Source organism: Aspergillus oryzae, chromosome 3, assembly GCF_000184455.2.
Source record: "Aspergillus oryzae RIB40 DNA, chromosome 3".
Lineage (NCBI taxonomy): Eukaryota > Fungi > Ascomycota > Eurotiomycetes > Eurotiales > Aspergillaceae > Aspergillus > Aspergillus oryzae.
In genome coordinates this window covers 4,799,795-4,822,242 of record NC_036437.1, presented here as the reverse complement: position 1 = coordinate 4,822,242, position 22,448 = coordinate 4,799,795, and the positions used below count along the sequence as shown (strand labels likewise).

The 22,448-nt window shown below is 46.3% G+C and overlaps 8 protein-coding genes across 8 annotated transcripts; 6 read left to right on the top strand and 2 right to left on the bottom strand.

Annotated features, from left to right (window-relative positions):
• Positions 1 to 1,163: 1,163 nt before the first annotated feature.
• AO090026000104 (Zn(II)2Cys6 transcription factor) lies at positions 1,164 to 2,895 on the top strand (the record flags this gene model as incomplete). Its single annotated transcript, XM_023236219.1, has 3 exons — positions 1,164 to 1,246; positions 1,309 to 2,798; positions 2,849 to 2,895. 3 exons carry the CDS (start codon positions 1,164 to 1,166, stop codon positions 2,893 to 2,895), a joined length of 1,620 nt encoding a protein of 539 aa, XP_023090897.1.
• A 2,926-nt stretch (positions 2,896 to 5,821) lies between these two features.
• On the top strand, positions 5,822 to 6,774 carry AO090026000105 (aromatic alcohol reductase; the record flags this gene model as incomplete). Its single annotated transcript, XM_001821550.1, has 2 exons — positions 5,822 to 5,854; positions 5,908 to 6,774. The coding sequence occupies 2 exons, from the start codon at positions 5,822 to 5,824 to the stop codon at positions 6,772 to 6,774; spliced, it is 900 nt and encodes a 299-aa protein (XP_001821602.1).
• An 881-nt stretch (positions 6,775 to 7,655) lies between these two features.
• On the bottom strand, positions 7,656 to 8,623 carry AO090026000106 (SDR family NAD(P)-dependent oxidoreductase; the record flags this gene model as incomplete). Its single annotated transcript, XM_023236217.1, has 4 exons — positions 7,656 to 7,878; positions 7,922 to 8,257; positions 8,339 to 8,346; positions 8,381 to 8,623. 4 exons carry the CDS (start codon positions 8,621 to 8,623, stop codon positions 7,656 to 7,658), a joined length of 810 nt encoding a protein of 269 aa, XP_023090898.1.
• A 1,159-nt stretch (positions 8,624 to 9,782) lies between these two features.
• Positions 9,783 to 10,614, top strand: AO090026000107 (alpha/beta hydrolase; the record flags this gene model as incomplete). The annotated part of the gene is made up of 2 exons (XM_001821552.3): positions 9,783 to 10,196; positions 10,258 to 10,614. The coding sequence occupies 2 exons, from the start codon at positions 9,783 to 9,785 to the stop codon at positions 10,612 to 10,614; spliced, it is 771 nt and encodes a 256-aa protein (XP_001821604.1).
• A 659-nt stretch (positions 10,615 to 11,273) lies between these two features.
• On the top strand, positions 11,274 to 11,929 carry AO090026000108 (uncharacterized protein; the record flags this gene model as incomplete). The annotated part of the gene is made up of 2 exons (XM_023236216.1): positions 11,274 to 11,715; positions 11,829 to 11,929. The coding sequence occupies 2 exons, from the start codon at positions 11,274 to 11,276 to the stop codon at positions 11,927 to 11,929; spliced, it is 543 nt and encodes a 180-aa protein (XP_023090899.1).
• Positions 11,930 to 12,728: 799 nt separating this feature from the next.
• AO090026000109 (oleate hydratase) lies at positions 12,729 to 14,404 on the top strand (the record flags this gene model as incomplete). The annotated part of the gene is made up of 2 exons (XM_001821554.1): positions 12,729 to 13,273; positions 13,330 to 14,404. The coding sequence occupies 2 exons, from the start codon at positions 12,729 to 12,731 to the stop codon at positions 14,402 to 14,404; spliced, it is 1,620 nt and encodes a 539-aa protein (XP_001821606.1).
• Positions 14,405 to 14,913: 509 nt separating this feature from the next.
• On the top strand, positions 14,914 to 15,507 carry AO090026000110 (uncharacterized protein; the record flags this gene model as incomplete). Its single annotated transcript, XM_001821555.1, has 1 exon — positions 14,914 to 15,507. The coding sequence occupies one exon, from the start codon at positions 14,914 to 14,916 to the stop codon at positions 15,505 to 15,507; it is 594 nt and encodes a 197-aa protein (XP_001821607.1).
• A 303-nt stretch (positions 15,508 to 15,810) lies between these two features.
• On the bottom strand, positions 15,811 to 20,684 carry AO090026000111 (uncharacterized protein; the record flags this gene model as incomplete). The annotated part of the gene is made up of 4 exons (XM_023236215.1): positions 15,811 to 18,231; positions 18,322 to 18,579; positions 20,142 to 20,438; positions 20,580 to 20,684. The coding sequence occupies 4 exons, from the start codon at positions 20,682 to 20,684 to the stop codon at positions 15,811 to 15,813; spliced, it is 3,081 nt and encodes a 1,026-aa protein (XP_023090900.1).
• Positions 20,685 to 22,448: the final 1,764 nt, after the last annotated feature.

The following is a 22,448-nucleotide window of genomic DNA, read 5'->3' as shown; positions in this document are numbered from 1 at the left end:
TTGTACCTGAAGGAGGGAAAACACCATTGCCCAGCTTCGAGGCCCACCAATCAGGATTTTCGCGCTTGACACATGGGCGGAATCTCTTTCTGGCTCGGCTCGTTTGTTTAATGTAAGAATATAATCATCGTTAATGAGCGCCTCCTCTCGTCGTCGCATCAACGGGAAAGGTATGCCCTATAGAACGGAAAGTTGCATTCACCATTTTTTCTTCCTTCTTCTTTGTGCTTTTCTTTTCTCTCTTTTTTTTTTTTTTTTTTCTTTTTTCTTTCTTTCTTGGATCCTTTTACTATCAAGAGATCTTTCTTAAACGGGTTAACGGTCATTCTCCATAAATTACCTCCTCCAGAATGTTCCAGCAGGTGTGTCAGTCATCCGACGATATATCGAGTCACCATCAGGTCTCTTTTGTGTATTCTGCTTCTTCTGTGGAGCTTAAATCCGAATACCTTCACCAAGGCTTAACTTGCCACTCTTTCCTTGGTAAATACTCGCGAGATGGGGGCGGTCGAAAGCGAATCTAGCCAATAAAACGCATTTAAGGTGTTCAAAGCACAGTTCTGCAGTTATGCTCAGCAATACCTTATACATTGCATTGAATTGCTTACGTTGAATCATCACGGAATTGCTACCGATGTTGGCCGCTGATAAGCCCTTTTACATATTTAGTATTTGCTGAGGTACATTGGGATTTTGCTTACATGAATATACATTGACTAATAGACGCATAGCCCACTCAAATATTGACAAATCTATGCTGTGCGACCGACAACCATCCAAGATATATCAGTCCTCTTCAGAGGTAGTAATCATAGCCTCAACCCCGCAGCGGCCTGACGGGCTCACATAAGCCTTACATGAGGTCGGATTTCTAATTCTGACTTTTTGGGTTACTCCGCAAGGCTACATTGAGATCTTCTGGACCATGGTGACATATGATGTGCACATGCCGCTATGGTCAATAGTTTATCAAGGCTTGAATAGCTTTCCAAAGAGTCCAAATTTAAGGTCATCCCGCATGAACCAATGATCCAGGATCAGTAACTTTATTAGGACGAGTGCTAAGGGACTTGGCGTTTTTCGTCGCCTTCTACCAATACGTATCTTTTCCTTCATCTTTAGCTGTTTATCATTCAGTCTGACACGGCAAGAATCTAGCCGCAATGGTCGATAAGCAAACGAAACCGAATTCTAAGAGCCGTAGGACCAGCAGCAAGCGGTCCAGAACGGGATGTCGAACATGCCGGTGCGTCTTCATCATCTAGAACTAATCTTCAATTCTACTAATTATCTATATATATGATTTAGAGCACGACATTTAAAATGTGACGAGAGTCCCGGCGCGTGTCGAAATTGTACCTCCACCGGCCGAACCTGTGATGGGTATGACCTCTATCGACTGCCTATAGCAACGACCAAAGTCGCCAGGGCACAAATCACCCCGGCACTAGTTGACGGCCTGCGCTGGGTTATGACCTCCGATGAACGTCGTTGTTTCTCTCATTTCCAGCACCACACCATCCCGACCTTGTTAGCACTGTACGACTCGTTGCTTTGGCAAAAGCTTGTCATGCAGATGAGTTACTCTGAACCAGCAGTTTACCATGCGACAAATGCCTTGAGTGCTATCCACCAGGATATTGAAGCGAATGGAATCCCACTTCCAGGTCAGGGTGTGGATAGTCCTTGGAATCGGTTTGCCCTGGAGCAATCGAATCGGGCGATTTCTTTTCTCACTATACGCCATGCTACCTCGGATCCTCATTTACAGACTGTTGTACTGCTCTGTTGTCTGCTGTTTGTTATGCAGGAGTTGCTCCTTGGTCATTACGATAGTGCGTACAAACATTTACAAAGTGGCGTACGCATTCTAAAGGATTTGAAAGCGGATATACAGCTTATCAATGGAAGTGAGACAAAATTACCCTTTGACAAATGCCTCATTGAGACATTCCTTCATCTGGACAGCCAGCTAATGTACGGCGGGGTTGGCGGTCCGCTCTCAAGTCTAGACAGGGAGCTGGAATACACTCCGGGTGAATCACAGGATATCTATGGAGAATATAACAGTCTCCAAGAGGTGAGACATGCGTTTAGCTGTCTAATGAGGAAACGTTTCCGGTTCCTCTCACGAACACAAGAGCTTTCTGCAGAGGACATCAAATCTAACTATGAAGCGTTGCACTTGAAACAACAACAGATTCTGTCTCAGTTGTACCGCGTCGCCTGGAAGCTTGAAGCATTCTCGGCTCGCTCATACACCCAACTTACAGAGAAGGACCAGCGAGGACTCGATATGATCGACCTTGCATTGAAGAGTATAACACTCGGAGCTCGAAGATGCTTTATCCGCTCAAATTCACTGGTCAAGCTTTACACGCCTGAATATGACGCTCTTATGTTAGAGATTGAAGATGTCATGTGCAAGCTACCAGACCGCCCTAGTATGGTCCTTGACGTTGGGGTCATTATTCCCCTCTATTATGTGGCGCTGGGGTGCAGTGACTATGGCGTGCGTCGGAGAGCAATCAAATTACTCCGCAGTTGGCCACATTTCGAAGGGGCTTTTGATTCGAACATGGTGGCTCTTGTAGCTGAAGAATTGATTAAGGCTGAGCAGATGATGGAAGAGGAGTATGAACCTGGGAGCTGTAAGTCGGAGGATCAAATGGAACCAAGGGCATCGGAGGAACGACAGACACAGATCACTGGAGACATTCACAGCAAAAGGTGGCCTACTGCAGGACAGAACACTTATTCCCTGGACGATTGCCTGAAAACCAATAATTGTTTGGAAAGTTGGCCTTGTATCCAACGCGTCTCCTTGACACGCTGTATGATAAGCCAGGGATGCGTCGACCAAAAATGATTGGCTGGAAAGATAGCTATTCCTAGTGGATGTTCTATATGCTCGTTCTGTTAGAAGAAAATTGTTACGCTCGGCAAACGCTGAGATAAGACACTTACCAAGCGGTACTCTACTTGAGAGTGGTATCATGGGTATGGCGAGCCAATGTCATGTGGAACGTATGTTGATGTTCTAGACCAGTCACACGGTGATTATGAGTACATACATACAAGAGCAAGTGGCGATTGGCAACCCATTCGCATGTTGTGATACATTCATCCATCATCAATGTATAGCATCGCTGCAGATACAAGCCATTGCTGATGGTACCAGAAGGTCTAGCCAGAGCCCATGCAAGGGAGCTTAAGCAAGAACGGACTAGAACCGGTTCTCCTCCCAGCAAGTCGCCAAAAGAAGGGAAGAGGCTGAAGGGCTCAGAGATTGAAAGAGCCTAGAACACCTTTAAGACGCCTGTGTGAGCAGCCGTTTATATCTGCCGACATCTAATCCAGCGGAGCAACGAAGTTTAATCAAATCGGGGAACATCATGTTTTGTGGAGTGTGTTCATGTGAACAAAGGACACGAGGAAAGTGGTCCAGACATCCCATTATTTTATTTTGACGGACGCTATGGATATATTTTCGGATGCATGCTCGTCCAATCATCACACCTTACGCCACAATTTTGTACGTCACTCGGTATGTATATAATTGCCTCATCTTACCTCGACCTTGGTTGTATAACTGCTTAACGTAAGTTTTCGTAAGGCATTGCTATTCCTTGGCGTCACTGATTCACTGCTTTGTGGAATCCTTGGCTTGATCTTCGCATATCTACGAGGCTCTATAGCTTCACTGACATATAATAATAGTATACTAAGCGCTATCAAGAAATCGCCTACAGTTACTTCATATTATACTTTGGCTCAATTGTTCGGTCTATTCATGATTCAAATAGATATAATCGACTTCGGCGCTATCTCCCGTAACTTTAAGCAAAGGAAAATCTACCTGCCTCGATAGATTTTAATAATCGCGGCGCTGTATCCTCATTGAGAAGGCTAAGGTAATACTCTATTCACGCACAATTAGCCAACCCAGTCCTAGAAGCTCTTGGGTCAACATACCGCCACATAACCACCTTGCGTTCACCATTTTTAAGAATCCTCTCAGAATCCGTAACTTTCTCAATGTCTCACTTGAGTTAGTTTCCATCCACATCCTCTTTGTCATTATGCTCGCCGCTTTGTACACAAGAAATGTGATAAAGGGAGGAAGGCGATCCAAGTCTATGGCTTGTGTACCACTGACAAAAGGGTAGACCGTGTTAGTTATGGTGGTGAGAAGGGGGTTTAGAGAAGATGTGGCAAATGTTTGGCAAGTTAAAGTTTGTGCATCGGTGATCTGAACTTTGGTGCCGTTCTCATAGGCTAGGAGAAGGCCACTGTGCAACGTCAGTGTCGATGCGAATATTTAAAGGAGACTTATAGAAGAACGCGGCTCAACTAACATATGACAAAATCCTAGCCCACCGGAGTATATCTGGTCCGCATCTTCAACCTCTTCGATTAAGAGCGTGCGGAGGCTATATGATGTCTCCAGCAAAAGTCTTATTTCTTCCATGTTGAATGTTTGTTCTGAAGTGGGGTTATGTAACGCATTGTGTATGTTATCAAGAAGTGTGGACGCTTCGAAGATACGAGAGAGTTGCCAGAGAGGGTGTCTTGTGTCTTTCTCGGTACCGGTGGGCCAGGGGACTTTGTTGAGGTCATGGATACCCTTTGAGAGAGAGCAAGTGAGAGGTGGACGATGTCCAGATTGTACTATTACATATCTATAACGTGTCAGTACAAAGGGGAGTTACAGTTTTGAGGGATAGTTGGAGACCTGCACCTATCCAGAATTCGGATTGCGCACCCGATTAATATGGCCTCCTCATTCGCTGACTCATCATTAGTAGACGATGAAGATGATGGAGGTAAGTAAGCGTGGAGTTTAAGTGCATCAGCAGCTCTGACAGTAGTCCCAATAGAAATGTAAGCTGCCGGGTAGAAGCCATGTGCAACTTCAAATAGAGTGACCAAGGTCCTTGCTTGGACAATTTTGAGCGAGGTGATACCGAGTCCTTCGATCACTGCTATCCAGCTCTTTACCTGTAGGTACGCGGACTGAAGACCCGATAGAGTCCCCTCTCCTGAAAAGGGAGGCGGGGAGGTACAAAGCAAACTAATACAGAAAGCAAGGAGCGTGTAATCCAGGGAAGCTTCGTTCCAAGATTTTGGGAGCTGAGCCTGAAATGTTTGTGCGATAATAGGGAACCAAGGATGGATGGATTGGAGGTATGTCGCAAATATATCGCTCGGGGCTGATATGAGTTTCTTAGCAATAGCGTCTTTGATATGGCCAGGATTTAACACTCCAAGGGAAATCTCTGCATCGATGGAGGACGGTGGTGTCGAACTTGGAGATGATATCACCCGTCCTTCATAGTGACAGGCTTGACGAAGCCTAGAGTCTGTGTTAGGAATTCCACGGCTCCAAATAGCATTTCAACAAGCACTCACCTCTGGCATAGTCCGCATTCAGGAGTAGCCCTGTCGCATCGCCTCTTCTGGGATCTGCATCGTGTGCAAGCCTTTCTGGCAAGGTGCACCCGAGGGCGAGCATCCATTTGACGAGTTTATCTTACTTTAATATCAATATGCGTAACGTGAATCCGCATGTCGGCGGGAAGTTTATGGTGTTGAATGCTTAGTCAGTCGAATTTGCGGTCTCCACTCCGGCGGGGTTTGCGGACTTTCATGATTTAGGTGCGGATTCATAGTAGACTCTTAGTAAGGTGATTTAGAAGTTTTGTAAGAACTGTGCTTGAACCTGAATATATAATGGTCTTATGACCCGCGATAGAAGTCGCTCCGTAACTCACTTTCTATCCTCTGAAGCGCTCTCAAGATAACACTGGTTTTCAGTACGATGCCTAAAGTTGAAACTGTTGCGATCGCTGGCGTAAGGACTCCAAAGAACATATATAAGAGCCAAATGTCTGATATTTTTTATAGGCATCTGGCACCTTGGGACCCTACGTATTCCAAGCACTTGTCAATGCAGGCTTCCGAGTCTCGATTCTCACTCGTTCTCAAAAGCCTGGCGCATATGCTTCGAACATCAAGGTCTTCGAAGTTGACTTCAATTCAGTGAAGTCGTTAACCGCTGCACTTCAAGGTGTGGACGTTGTCGTATCCACTGTGGGTGTTGCCGCAGTCGACAATCAAAATGTGCTTATCGACGCCGCCATTGCCGCAGGAGTGAAGCGTTTCATTCCTTCCGAATTTAGCAGTGTTACCACCAATCCAAAGCTCGAAACTCTTCCCCTCTATAGCTCCATGTTTAAGATCCGGAACTATCTCCAGGAAAAGACAGCAGCTGGAGAATTGTCATGGACCGTTCTTGCATGTGGCGCCTTCTTGGACTCTGTTTTGGACTCTCCAATTTTGCTGGACTTTCAGAACCACACAGTGACTATGCTCGACGAAGGCGACAATCGGATCAGTTCTACCTCCTTGCCTGGGGTGGGGAGAGCTATAGTTGCAATCCTGCAAAATTTTGACGCCACGGAGAACAGAGTCATACGTGTATCAGAGGCGATTTTGACTCAAAACCAGCTGATTGGGTTTGCAAAGGAGCTTCGGCCTGACATCAAGTGGAGGACCAGCAAAGAGCGAACAAACGTACTTTTGCAGGAGAGTCTGGAACAATTTGGTGCCGGTGACTTCAGTATGGCGGCCTTCATCAAACTGATTAAAGGTACGGCTCTCGCTGGTGATACCTATGGTAGCGCATTTGATGTAACGGATAACGAGCTGCTTGGCATCAAAGAATTGGCACCAGCAGACTTGAAGAAGCTTATCGCCGAGAAACTCGCCTAGAGTAGAGTGTGCCTTAGAAAGCTAAAAAGGCGGAGATCTGAGCTAAATGATATATTATAGTTGATATCACTGTCGTATCGACCCAATTTACGATACATATGACTGTAGTTTGTCTGGTATCGTATGGTTGTAGCTGGGAGCGGTGGAAACACGCTTTTACAACTGGTGAACAATGCTAATTGTGCTTAAGGTCTCCGCTACCAGATCAATTCATCAGTCTTGCTTAAGGTATCTCCTGAGAGCTAGGTCGTCACACCGTTTCTAGTCCGAGTCCTGATATCTAGTATTAGCGTCATCTGCCGATACGCTTCTATACTACGTGTTTGTACAAACTGTGCAGAAATAGAGATCATGTCGGCATGTTTCAACGTACGGAGACCACCCATCTAATATATGCGTTCCCTAGATTGTGTGACATCAAGGGGAGACATCTAACGCCATCAGTGTGTTATATTTGCAGGATTGTTGATTCCTAAACAGGTAAAATGGATTTATTTCTCATTCAATGCTAGCAATTCTACTCTTACGTACTCTTAATTAACCTTCAGTATCCCGTAGATCTTCAGAAGGTGAAGTAAGGCCTGAAAGGTCACATGACGGCAGAAGACATCTAGCCCTAAGCGGCTTTTCCACCTCAACTCCTTTGCAGCTGTTGATACCAGGTCACCGGAGATAGGTTCAATCAACAACCTGGCAGGAAATGTACTGTCTACCAGATAACCCAAATAATTTAGGAATAAAGGGAAAGGAAAAGGGCAGTTTCAAGGCATGAACCCGGTATTTCATCGCTCAAAAACGCCAGTGTCCGTATCCCAAAGTATGATCAATTCCTGACTGTATATCATTCTAAAGGTATGAGTGGACATTGCGACGAGCAACGATTACAGCGAAGTATAACCTCCTTTGACAGGAAGCCCAATGCCAGTAACCCAAGTATTCTCCTCAGATGCCAAGAAGATGGCAGCATTTGCGACGTCCTCAGGTTTGCCCAGGCCACGGAAGGGATGTAATTGCTGAACAAATCCTCTGACTTCTCCAGAGATTCCTGAAATGAATGCAGTATCCGTGTCTAGCAAGGTTATTATGTGAACCAATAATAACACCCTATAGTTCAGACGGCAGTCAAGTAAATCAGAATGGAATAAACTTATAACCCGGACAAATCGCATTCACGTGGATGCGATGAGGCGCACAGTCCCACGCCGCAACTTTCGTAACTCCCATTGTGGCATGCTTGGAAGCTACGTATCCTGCTATAGACGCAGCCCCGGTCAATCCGAAGACACTGATAATATTGACAATCCAGTCCCTATCCCCACATGGTACATGGTCCTGCTGTATCATCTGAGCAGAGGCGTATTTGCATCCCAGGAACACACCAGTCGAATTAAGGGCAATATCCTTGTCCCAGATCTCTTGTGAAAAGTCCCAGATAGGTCTTGGATTATCAGCTTCGGCGGAAACTCCGGCGTTGTTGATCATTCTATGGTATTATTGTACTGTCAGTATACGTCATTTATTCCACGCAGTATCGAAGGCTGTAAGAATGAGTGGCCATATATACGTACATATCTAATCCGCCATATTATAAAGCTGTATGTCCAACCAGTCTTTCCACATCTTCAGCTTTTGAGACATCCACTCTCAGAAACACAGCGGTGCCTCCATTTTGGGTAATCAGATCATGCGTCGCAATTTCGGTTTCAGTAAGTATTTCTGTTCTTGCTATCTCCCGGATATCAGCGCAGACGACCACTGCGCCTTCTCGTGAAAATTTTAGTGCGATGGCACGTCTAATTCCGCTGGAAGACCCAGTGACAATTGCAATATTGTTGACAAGTCGTGACATAGTTGATAGCTTGGATAGGCAATACCTGTCTTTGCCTCAAAGCTTCTTCCCATCGTCATTACTGAACTCACTCATGCAGTATGGTAGTTTTATAAGTGAGTTGCTGATATTGGATAAGCGTTTGGATAAGTGCTTTGAGCCAAGGGTATTGCGGGGAAAACTGCGGGGAATTCTAAGAATGACCCAATCGAATGGTCCTGTCGTTCTGTATCAATCCCCAGGTTTGATCACTGTTAGCCCGGTTGGGAGATTTTAGACCGAGGAATCGGGCCGAGGTGGGCTTTGTGTCTTGCAATGATCCGACATGAGATACTCTGCAGTACCTGGAGATTCGAAGTACCGTCTAAGGAATCATAGCTCCTTGAACAGTATTATAATGAGGTTAATAGATAGCCATCGATCTTGCCAAGGTGAATCTTGGAACGGACGAACAGGAGAATGGAAGACATTCTGATCTAGTGTAGATTATTTGACCTTACTTTTAGAGATCTCTTTTTTCCAGAATGAAAATGTTATTTCACCAAACCATGCCTTCTATAGACAGGAAGCTTCTTCATATTCTATATGTTGGATTCCAGGTGTATATATTGTCTGCACCTTCTTAATAGGAGTCACAAAGTCATTGAAAGAGATTCATTAAATTTATATTCCCAAGATTTACTAAAAGTTTGCACATCACACACTTATTACTGATACGCTGTGGAATCCTTCTATATTGATCTAGATATACCGTACTTTGCGGACTAGTCTACCTATCTTTTATGTCTCCCCTAATGGTTAATCTTTTGCGACTCAATACAACCTGGCAAGTCTTGAACCCTAGTAGTTTCACCAGTAAATCAATAGAATCCCGTTGAAACGCAGAGCCGAACACAGGTTCGTTCCATATTAGTGCTTACGTACTGTCCGCAACGTCCACTCAGCATGTTGATAAAGGGACGTTTCCCCGTATATAATAGGCCACTAATATCGTGTGGCTTAGATGTTTAGACATGCCCCACAGTGATATGAGGCATATAATTCCACCTTCACTTTCGCCCCCAAATTGCGACGCTGCTACGTTCGTTTCAGCTGCAGAAATTTCTCTTAAACCTGCCCGTGAAGCGAAGATCTTCTGCCAAACGCTTCTTCATAATTAAGCTTCTGTGTTGCTTTAGCCATGAAACCAACTGTTGTGTTCGTGCCGGGTGCGTGGCTTGTTCCCGAGTTCTACAGACCCTTCTTGGAAGCGGTTCAGGCTGCGGGGTTTCCAACATATACAGCTGAGCTCCCGTCTCTGGATCCAGTTGATCCGACCGCGACTGATTGTGCGACGGACGCTGCGAGCATCCGGCGTCTTGTATTCTCCTTGGTGGAAGATGAGGGTCGCGATGTGGTACTAGTGATGCATTCATACGCGAGTATGCCGGGAGGTGCCGCTGCCGTAGGACTCTCAAAGTCAGAGAGAGTCCAACAAGAGAAGAAAGGAGGCGTACTGGGATTAGTGTGCATGGGTGCATTTCTGGTCCCCGAAGGCGTCAGCTGTGCTGGGACGCAAGGTGGCAATCTACCACCGTGGATCTTATTAGATCAGGTTGGTATCAAGATCGACCCTACTAGACGTGATTCTGAGGAAGCTGACCCGCAATGTATAGCCATCTACTGGCCTCAATATACCTGATCAGCCAGAGAAGACCTTCGCTGCAGATGTCAGTGAGGAGCAAGCGCTAGCGATAAGCAGTGTGATCAAGCCGCATGCCAGCCTCGCCTTTTTCTCAGCCCAGCCTTCCCCTGCATGGGCTGACCCTGCCTATACCGGGAGGTTGTCATATGTTGTAACCACCGAGGATTTGGCTGTTCCTAAGGTCTCCCAGTACGGCATGATGTCGGGGACAGGTCAGAACTGGCATGTGCGGGAAATTGAGAGCAGCCACTGTGCACCGTTCATCACCAAAGTGGCGGAAAGTGTGGGGATCTTGCAGGATTTCATTCAGACATTTGAGAGACTGTGAACTAGGTCTCCCAGCCTCCGACATTATTTGTCAATGCACGGATGTAACCTGTGCTATGTTAACGTGAAATTACGTACAGCTAGACCACATAATCCCTGTTTTGTTTTTCATATGCTTAGGTACCCTGTAATCCAGTTAGCTGCTGTTGTTCTGGATCTCCATATCTCTTATACTATGCTTTTAGTACTCTATTCTAGCTGCAGTGTGATAACTTGACATTCTAGATCTACCGCCCTTCATTTGTCCCTCGATTATGGCAGGCCTACAAGACAATGTAACAGTCGCTTGCTTTTGAAACATCTGCAAGGCAGCATCAGACATCACTAACTGTAACGGCGAATAGGGCTATCCAGAACCAAAATATGAAATTCCATTGCAGGTTACGCCGGGGACAATCCCGGCCTAGTAACAGAACGGGTATCCCGGCGCACGAAGTAAGACAGAGAAAGAAACTAAACATGGAAGGCAGGAGTGAGGGAACCATAGCAACATCAAAGACGATAAGTAAAACACCCGTTGACTACGAGACAGAAAAGAGGGCCATAGCTGAAATACGGGGTATAAATACTGCCCTTCTCCCAACTGAGTACATACATTCCAGATCAAAGACCAAGATACTCACGACTACCGGGTTTTATATCTCTTAAACTTTATACAAGATGCATTTCTCAGTCTTCCACATCCTCCTGGCCTCCTTAATATCCATTGCGCAGCTGGCCTCTGGCCAAGGCACCGACGGCTGCAACGTCCCTCCCGCCATCATTACCAACTTTACCTGGCACAATAGCACTTACAATTGCGGATGCGATGATGGTGGCTGCCTTCCAACGGGTCTTCATGGCGGTCCCGGCTGTGGTCAACCAGATATGGTGGAAGCAACATTCTCTCAGCGATCTCCAACATACAATGACACGTTGACCTGCGGCGCATCTGACCCAGGTAGCGTTCCTGCTCGAGCGATTCCCGGTGGACCATTCAACTGTCGATCACTTGGACGGCATTTCATCTTCACGGTGAATGGCACCGAAGGAACACTTACCTATGTGGAGCCTAACTTTATTTGGTGGGTTCGACGACAGCATTATTTGTGTACCCTACGCAGTACGTCTGCTGTATCCTTAGGGCGATAGCTAACGTATTGCTATAATCAGCCCGAAAGGCAGAGCGCAGGTGACTTACGTCGGATTATTTGAGATGGGGTGCGTATTTGATAGGTTTCGAAATTCTACTTGTGTGCAGAGCGAACCCACCTTTCAGCTTGAACCGGATGAGGTCGTGGGTATTCATTGAGCTTCGTCCACAGTTACCGAAATGAGCGCCTTACATTGACTTTTGTACATAAATACTACATCCACTGCAGTGATTCTGAAGCATTTCGAAATGCATATGAATCGATTTAAAATTCCACATTTATCGTTATGTGTCAACCATAACGAGAGTTCAGTATCATTAAATCCAATCCGGTTCGAGTGTTTCGTTGAAGGTGATCTTTAATTCTGTTAATATGAAAGCCACCAATAATTTGATGACAACATCATGATGCTACCTGTGTTTATATGAAGGCTAGATGGGATAGCGTTTATTTTAACCTTTGATGGCGTTGGCAATATCTGTCACACCACTTGAACGGGGGTGTGGTGACCAAGAGTGGGAATATTACGCATGAGCTATAACTTCGTCCGATAGTGATAAATCACTGCCATAGAAGGTGGCTGATCATAACATGAGCTACAAAAGAATTCTCGACGTACTGCTATGCAATCATTCGGTGTTTAAACTATATCGAGAGGATCAGCCACGGTACCAAGGGTCCAAGTGTGGGCAACCACAGGAACGCTGACCTTGAGTCTCCTGACCTTTAAACAGGATATAGTCGAGACATGTCTGGCCAGATACTATATGATAAACCCCAACATCCACCAGGAGCTACTCAGCCCAATTTGTCCTAGCCTACTATGTCACAGTTAATGTATGCTTTCTCAGTCCTAGCTGTCATATGATAACTCTCAGTGGTATTTAGAATCAGGGCCGCACAAAACACTCACTGTGCCTTCTGAGCTATCAATCACAATCGGACTATGAAGCCAATCGTCCTCGGAAAAAGTCCACTCAAAATGACGCACAAAGAGAGTTCTGCTCGACGAGACCCTGGGGATGTACAGGCCTGGTTGATTGGCGGCGGCATCGCGTCGCTAGCTGCCGCCGTTCACTTGATCAACGATGCCAAGGTTCCCGGAGAACATATCCATCTACTTGACGAGCATAAACACGCTGGCGGAGGGATGCAAAGCTTCGGTGATGCAGAAAATGGCTACGTGCTGCGTACTCCCTGTCTTCCATACTTCCATGATATCTGTGTCCAGGACCTTCTATCTTATGTTCCTAGTCCTGGGGACCCTAATCAGTCCATCATGGATGTAGTGCGAGCGTCTGAGAGCGGGGAAGGGGAGAAGCCTACTGCATCATCTCGGCTAGTAGAACAGCGTTCGACGGGCCTCGAGAAAGTCGATGATCGACAGTTTCATTTGGGTATTAAACACCGATGGGATCTCATCAAGCTCATGGTTGAAGGCGAAAAAGCGGTTGCCGACAAGGCTATCAAAGACCTTTTTGATGAGTCGTTCTTTAACTCCCATTTCTGGACGCTGTGGTCTACAACGTGAGCAGGCCCTATCTTTCTCATTTTATCGACTTGGCTTGGTTAACTTTTCATAGCTTTGCCATGCGACCCGAACATGGAGCGGTCGAGTTCCAGAGACACATGCGCAAGTACCTTGAAAAGATCAAAGACATCAATAATGTCAGTGCATTGGACCGCACTCAGTATACGCTCCATGATTCCGTCATCCTCCCTATAATTGCGTATCTGGAGAAGGAAGGCGTCGACTTCCGGTTCAACGCTAAAGTAACTGATCTCGTCATGTACCCGGAGGGCGACCCAACGACAATCTCTGAAATCAAACTCGTCCACGATGATAACAGCCCCTCGCTCGTGATTATTGACCCCATGGACATTGTTATTGTTACTCTTGGCTCTGTCAGTTCGGGATCTGCGGTCGGATCCAACAATGCACCACCCAAATGGGAGGCATGGGATGCTCTAGAGGATACAATCATGGAAGACTGGTCCTTATGGAACAAGGTCTCTGGAATGGCTACCAGGAAATTCGGGAATCCCGTGCCCTTCCGTTCTCATATCAAAGAGTCCAAGGTCGTAACATTCACCATCACCTTGAAGGATTCTACATTCCTCGAAGACTACCAAAGGATGACGCACAACGAACCCGGCTCAGCGGCCTTGGTATCCTTTGTTAAAAGCAACTGGAACTTAAGTCTCAGCGTACCATCTCAGCCCCTCTTCGCCAACCAACCGGCCAACGTTCACGTTGTCTGGGGATATGGCAATGACCCCGAGAAGCCCGGCAATTTCGTGCACAAGCCGATGCAGGATTGCAGCGGGAAGGAGATACTATTAGAAGTGCTTGGCCACCTGGGTATCGATCAGGAAAGAATTCTCCCTAGTGCTAACACTATCCCCTACATCATCCCATTGGCCACGGCATCGTTGCTGAAACGGTCTCACTTTGACCGTCCCGAGGTAGTTCCCCATAATGCGACCAATATGGCGTTCGTGGGTCAGTTTGTGGAGATCCCGCACGATACGACTTTTAGTATGGAATATAGTGTGCGTAGCGCTCAGATGGCGGTATATAATTTGATGGGACTTTCGAAGCGTCCTCCGCCGGTTAAGACGAACGTGTTGCTGGAGGTGTTTGGATTGCTGGCTTGATGATCGGTCTTTCTAGGCAGTTTCTGTCTACTGCTATTTCTTCTGATGTCATATCGCGAGGTGTATATCCTTGGTGTACGAACAGTTTCAGGTATGTCTTTCTTGCTGCCATCACCTTTTCTTCTCTTTTTGTTCTTTTTCTGGATGCAGGTATGTTCTCATGTAATCGCCAAGAATGGAACATATTTAAGTTGTATGAGGGCAGATTCCGACGGGCTGATTAGAAACCACGGCTGTCAGATGACCTCGTAAGAGATAAAGTAGGACTCCACTCCTACCATAAGCACTAATGATATATAGCAACCCCAGTGCCACCGTGGATATTCCATCTCTACCATGCCTTACTTTATATTAGTACATGATTGACCAAGCTGTCCATACCATGCCTCTTACTGAGAATACTCTACATCAGCGCACTCCCACTCAATCACCACAACATACCTTTCATCTCTAAAATATCATACATAATTCCAATCTCCTTTCTTTAAATCTTCCTACAAAAACCCACCATGCTAACCACATTCTGGCCACACACAGAATACGCCGAAGACCAACCCTTCCCCAAACTCATCCTCACCAGCCACGTCCTCGACCGCAGCTTCCAAGCCGGTTCCCTCCTCGGAAGCACTACCGGGCTCATTCGAATAGGACTCCTAGCCTATCAACCAACCTCCAACAACAAATTCTACACCAGATATATCATCCCCCCAGGATCAACCCCAGCTACTCTCCTTATGCGATCGACAGGCACAGGTGCCGTCATCGGTCTCGGGGCCATGGCTGCCATGCTACCATATTATCTGGTGAAATGGGACCCGATTGAATGGCAAGATCGTAGTTGGAGATTGCTGGAGAACCCGGGGCAGGTGGAGGTGGATACGTGGGGGTTTGCGGGTGCGGTGATGGGGGTAACGGGGTTGGTGGTTCTGGCGAGGCGGAATGGGAGGATGTTTCAGTTGACGGGGCATGAGGAGGTTTCGTCGTTGGTTTTGCTCAGAGCTCTTGGGTGGAGGAATGTTTTTGCTAGTGCTGGGATGGGGAGTTTGTCCGGGGTTCTTGGGTATTTGGGGTGGAGGTATGGGGTTATGGGTGGGAAGAGGTAATTTGTTGTGTGCGGTGAGTCTTTTCTGCTCTTTTCTGGTCGGAGTTTTGGCTTGGTTATTATCTGTAAATGTATTTCTACGGTGTATTCAGTCTATCAAGATAGCTCTGGTGCCTAAGGCTTTTAGTCAATATATCAGTGACGTCAGCATCCTCCCGAAATGGGGTCCAGACTAGTCTTGTTAAGGCTAGCGCTGTGGCCTCTTCCCGGGGCCAATGGGAGTTTTCTATCCTTGCTTCTACTAATACTTCAACTCGACAATCATCCATGCACTTCGGTCATCACTCTATCGAGTTTGCTCCCTCTACACTTTCACTGTTCTACTATCTGCTAATATCAACTCAAGAATGGGCCCCATAATGGCCTCGTCATAACCCAGTGCGGTCAAGCGTCCAATCGTCACATTGAGAGGCCGGTCGTGAAACCCCTGCACAGCATCCCACAGCTTGTTCTTCATCTGGAACTCAATCTGGTAGTCCATGATCATTGCTTCAATACGAGGAATGTGATCCATTGCACTCAGCTGGGGGCTTCGCCCCAGTTCAATAGTGATAACGTATCGTTCATCCGACTCGTACGGACACCTGACATTAAGATTTTGTCCTTTCGGATAGCTATAGACGTCCACAATAGCATCCTCTGTTCGGTCAATTCCATTAACCAATACCCTGAGATTCTGTGGTACAGAGGTAATGCCAAGGAAGTAGAACGTCCACACTCTGCCGGTGACCTCCGCAGTAAGGTTTCCTTCGGCCTGTGCATATCGGATGGTGGAGACCCGTTGCTTTCCATCCCTGGCATTATCATCCTCCTGTAGTCTATCATCTCGGCTATCTTCGAGAACATTAGTATACCCATCTTTACCGACCACGACGAAAACGTCGAAGGCACCCGGGTTAAGGCAGCCGTTGCTGGGAGAAGCGTCTAAAGGTATAATTGATCCCTCCCGAGCCAGGACCGGGTACCCATACAAGGGCCGATATAAGGTCAGCTCGCGATCCCCGTCATAGACTGTGCCAGTAAAGATATCAACGAGTTGTCCAACGGGAGGCAGCCAGGCTTTCACCGATGCCAGGCCAGTCCGTTTGTCCCGTGGCTGCACGATTGGAGCGACTACCAGCTCAGATCCGAAGATGAATTGGTTTGGAACGGAGTATGCCTCTTCGCGTCCTGGGTACTCCCAGTACATTGGTTGTACAAGCGGCTCATCCTCTTTTGCGCAAATTATGTTCCGTGTGTAGAGGAATGGCACCAATCTGTGTCTAAATCTCAAAAATTGTGTCATAGCTGACCGACACTCATCACTATACAACCATGGCTCCTTAGACATCCACCGCGACGATGATGAATGCAGTCGCATGATAGGTGAAAAGACTCCCAGCTGCACCCATCGAGTGACAAGCTCGTCATCACGGCCACCATGAATGTGGCCGCCAATATCGTGGCTCCACCACCCGTACCCAATATTCGATGCAGTCGCTGTAAATTCTGGTTGGAACTCGAGTGATGCCCAGGTCACCACTGTGTCACCGGAGAAACCCAGGGGATATCGATGACTTCCGGGGCCAGCATATCGGGAGAGGATGAGCGGGATCTTGCCATCTCGTCCATGATCGAGATAAGCGAAATGATTCAGCATCCACATGGGGTCAATTCCAGGGATCTTTGAGTAAGGCCCCTGCTGCCAATCGATCCACCAAAAATCACATCCTACGGCTTCAAGGTTTCGGTGAAGAATGTTGAGGTAAGCATCCATAAACTTCGGGTCGGTTGAATCAAATAGTATCGGGGTTTTATGGCTCGTATCGCGACCCAGAAACTTTGCCATTTCTTCGTAAGAATCTTCGTGAGAGTGGATCCCATCGTGGGGATGGTCATTCAATGTTATCTTCAGGTTGCGTTCGTGAAGTTCACGCGCGAACATTGCCGGGTCGGGCAACAGCTTCTTATTCCACGTATACCCTGTCCACCCAGCATGTGGCACTTGCTCATCTGACACCAAATGCCAATCCATGTCGAGAACCGCGACAGACAATGGAATATCCATCTTGTGGAACTTGTCCATGAGTTCGAGATACTCCTCCTGTCGATATGGATGGTAACGACTCCACCAGTTGCCTAAAGCGTATCGAGGTACGACTGGCTGTTTGCCAGATACAGCATAAAATGCTTTTATCGCTGCCTTATAATTGCGACCGTAGGCGAAGAAATATCCATCTACTCGGTCTCCGGCTGGCCGGCTCACGACAAAGCCCTGTCCATCAAAGAGCATGGACTCGGAATCATCTATCACTGCAAAGCCAGCTTTCGACAGGACTCCATCTCCCATGTCACATCGACCATCGCATAGGTCCAATGTTCTTGCCGTCCCTCCCAAGTTGAGAGTGGACGGAGTCCCAAATCGCCATTCGGTTCCATACTTGGTCGTTTTCGCGCTCAGATGAGCGACCATGCCGTTGGGACTGAATCTCTTCTTGTCATAACTCAGGTGAAAGTGCTCTGTGATGATCTCTAATCCGTCGTTGTCAATTATTCTAAACTCGGGGACTGGAAGGTCACGGTTGATGGCAAAAGTGGAAGCTCGATCTTCAAACTGACCATCTTCCGCCCATTCAAAACGCAGCAGACGATCGGTAAGGACGGTAAAGCGATATTTTGGGCCAGAGACAATCGAACCCGCATTAGCTTTGGGCTTCGTGGGGAAAACGTATTTTTCCATTTCGAACTACTACAGGTGTCTATAAGAAATCCCTGTTCTCTTGATGTGGGAGTTTCAGAAGCTCCATGGTATTAACTCGCTTTATATAACACATACCACGTGAGACTCCCCGCATTTCGTCCAAGCTGTTTGACGTGTCACTCCGGATTGACCCTCCAACGATATCCTCCCATGATCTCGATCCAATTCCGTTTTAGTTCCTTTGACGACGTTTAAGAATACGTACAGGACATAGACACATGACGGTCTCCGGTTGCCGGGCAGTTTATTGGCTTTATTCTGAATGTCTGCTTGGCTTTTGGAAGGGGACGTGAACACAACACAGACTAGCCAGTGAAATGACGCTTCAAATAGCTATATACCATTGAGCATGCTTCAGAGCTTTGTCCCGACTCAATACCTTGTTTCCACAGGGAACTTCTGCTCGGAAATTCTGCTCCACTCCTGAGTATGTTTCCCGTCCCACGGTGCCACATAAAAGAGAAACAGAATCAACTTTTCGCAATTGGGTATAAATGAAAGTCGCTGTACTGTCCATTGATTGGTTTCATCGAGACATTTATATGGGTATATATTAGTATATCGGTATATATTGGTATTGCATTCGACCGAACATGTTAACTCTGCATTACAATAAAGTAACAAACGATATGAACCAGCCTTGGTCCAATCAGGGCACGAGGCACATGGCAGAGGCCTAGTTTCATGATCCTATGAAACTCAACACTCGCATAATGGACGCATTGAACGTTATGAAACATGCCAGCTATTGTCTCTTCCAACGTACATGCCGCTCTTTAAGAACAATTCCCAATACACAATATACCCCGTTCACCTTTTACCCATGGAATGTCCCCCTGTTAAAGATCGGTATTCCCTAGCCATAAGCAGCCATTGTTAATAGTATCACTGATCTGCCGTGTACCATAAACATTACCCGGGGTATTGTCTATATGGCCTTTTTGTATATCAACGATCCCACCGGTTTCAGTATCAAATCGGACAACCAAACGTCTGATCTCCAGAGAAAATCTTTACAAGCGCAGGTAAACAGATGACGCGCTTGACTATATAATATTCCATAGATCTCTGTCATCTTATACAAATTTCCATTAATTCGATGTAAACATTCTCTCTTCGCCTTCCGTAGGTAGCTTCCCTCCTCATTAGCTACTTTCTACACACACCCGTCCGACATGGATCCAAAGTTCGTTAAAGAAGTTCTCAAAAATCAAGCAACAATTCCGAAGGAAAAAACGTATACAAAAAAGGACGTCTTTGAGGATGATGGTGTGTTGAGAGATGGTGTAGCAGCAGTTCTTAAGAATAGCTCAGAGCAGGGACATAGAGCAGTTGTCACGGTTCTTGTAGTTCATCGTGATGCTAACGATCAAGTGTGCCGTGTCGAGGAGATCGACCTCAATACAGATGGTAATTATATCTCTTAGGTTCTTACTATCTATTTGCGGCCTTTTTGTCCCACATCCCCGATCGTCGGTTTTATGAGAGACTAACAAATGCCCAGAGCAGGGACGTTTACGAAAGGTGGCCGATGATCAGTATGAAACGTGGACATATGACTGGGAGCTTCCAGAATCCGGGATCGATGCGTCCAATGCACTAGATACGATAACCCTACATAAGACGACTAATATCGTCACAATAGAACCCTGCAAATCCCGACTTGATCGACCAAAAAGTACGGTTTACTTCATGAAAGTTCTTGTCCACATTATAAAGATATTAGGTCACACCGGCCAGTATATATACGGTGAGTAGGTTAAATGAGTGGTTGAACTTCCGATGATTCACTTACAGATCTCCTAACCAGTACTTCCATACGTATGTATTCGCCCTTCATCAACCCAGGTCACCTTGGCAGTCAAAAAAGGTATGATGGAAGAACTACTTCATACAATGAATTGGATTTGCTTAACGTTTCGACCACTGCCTGACCAACCTTGCTTCTCATTTGGGCTTGAATATAAGGACCGAAAGACATTCTCATTGAAGCCTTTGTTGGTTTTAGACGAAACGAAGGGTACTAGTCTGTGCTGCCGGAGGCTCTTCGGAAATGCCGTGATTGCTTGCGAGGAATGATCAGACAAACTAAATGATTGCTCATTTTTCATGGACATGCCCTTTAATGATATGAAAATGAGCACAAAATGCGAAACCCTGAAGGAAGTCAGCGGTGGCATTACTCTTGCTGGCTCAAATGCCATACTAGTCCCCATAAGATATACGCCGGATCACAGAGGCGTCATCTGGTTCTATGAGGAAGGTGATAGATAAGATGATAGGTAAGGTGATAGGGAAGGTGACGAGCACATGGATCGAGCTCTAGGGCATACTGGAATCCCGGCTCGATGGCTGGGCCCAGAATTCAAGCAGTCAAACCTGAAATTCGAAGAACTTGTAGGAGACATGCGCGCACTGGTGTATACAGGAACTGACATTCCCAAACTTGGCGCAGCCTATTCTCTATTGAACACTGTTAGTAAGTAGATAACAAAATACTACGTTGACTTCCTTTCTACTATGAGAATTGAAACTACAACCCATATGCTTTCCACAGTTTACAATAGAAGACCTGTTGAGGTGCGTTTTCTTGCTCCAACTTTTTGTTCTTTAATGAAGATCATCTTTGTTCGGTGCTAAATTGTCTGTCTTACAAGCCTTGTTGGGTCATTTATCGTCATCTAAGGATGGGAAATGTAGCACTAGTGACGACAGTGACCTAAGGGATAGCAATTCAACCTTCGTCTATTCGCAGAATCCGTTCAAATACCATATCCCATAGCCAGATGAAATACCTTGATACCTAAAGCTACGTCTATTCGTTGATATGTTGCTAGATCTTCAAGGTGGGTATATAGGGAGGAAGGAATTTGCTCGTCACAAGCATACCCCAGGAGGTATCATTAGATGTCTCCGGTCATCCAACTAGACAATTTCCAGAGATCGGCACTCTCCTATAATTACTGCCGCCTATTCCCGAAGATATGGAAATTCGGCAAACAAAGGTATGTACCGACAGCAAAACAAAGGAAAGGCCCTTAACGGATAGTGTCCAAAGGTATATTCCGTACTGGGTAGTAGTACATGACAATGCGAGTGTTCATATCTAAGAACAGTTGCCGATCATATGCGGGAATATGACACGCTGATTCCCTTGAAGTATGATATACTAAGGGGCTTGCCACTTCACGGAGATAGTGTCTCGCCTTGTGCAATGATATAAAGTGCAGAATGGTAGTCATTTGTAGTGTTAAGTTTCTAGCCCATTCAAGCCATCCACACCAACCCCAATCTGCGGCTTCTTCGTCAATATCTTAAAAGTCTTCGTATCTGGCATAGAAGACGGCGCGTACAATACGTTTCGGATTCCCTTATCGTTGCAGTGTCGTTGTCATTGTTTTTTTTTTTTTTTTTTCTTACTCGCCTCCTCTGTGACAAAGAGTGGACTGAATAGCTCTCGAAATGAACACCATAAGCAAGTCCCAATCAACATCACCGTCCTCGATGAGAGTGAACATTTCATCCTCCGACGAAAGTACTTCCCCTCCATGGCACGCCTGGGAATTGGAGGCGCCGGCGAGCGCCGACGAGCCTTGGCGACAAGATCAGCCGGATTCCGGAACACCATTTTCACCTCTTGTGGATAATAGTATGTCAGATGCCCCTGAGCCTGAAGGTGCTATACTCAATTTTGCTGGCACTTCAGAGCTTGCCCAGATATACAAAGAGTATAACAGCCATGGCTATGGACAACTCGCTCAGTTCGTCCTACTAGGTATGTTTGGCTTTTTTATTTTTAGTTGTATTTTATTTTTATTTCATCTCCTTCTTCCTCCTGCCCTCCCCATGCATCAAATCTGTGATATAGCAACGTATTGCCATAAAGCGGAATAAAGGCTAACTGTGGACTAGGGTCAACTTTCCCCAGACTTTATATCCAAAGCCCTCCGACAACCTGGAAGCTTCATTCATACCAGTGGGCCCGACCTCCGGTCAATGTCGACGACATAATGGCTACATATACCTTAACTCTAACTGACGGTATAGTGGAGGCATTACCCTCTGAGCAGTACGTTTTCCAGATGTATGGACTTGAGGGGCTAAACCTTCTAGACAAGCTTATCACAGCCCTACAAAATCCCGAGTTTTTATACGGTAAGAATTCCGATATCCTAATATTGCTATGGTACCTGTACATTCTG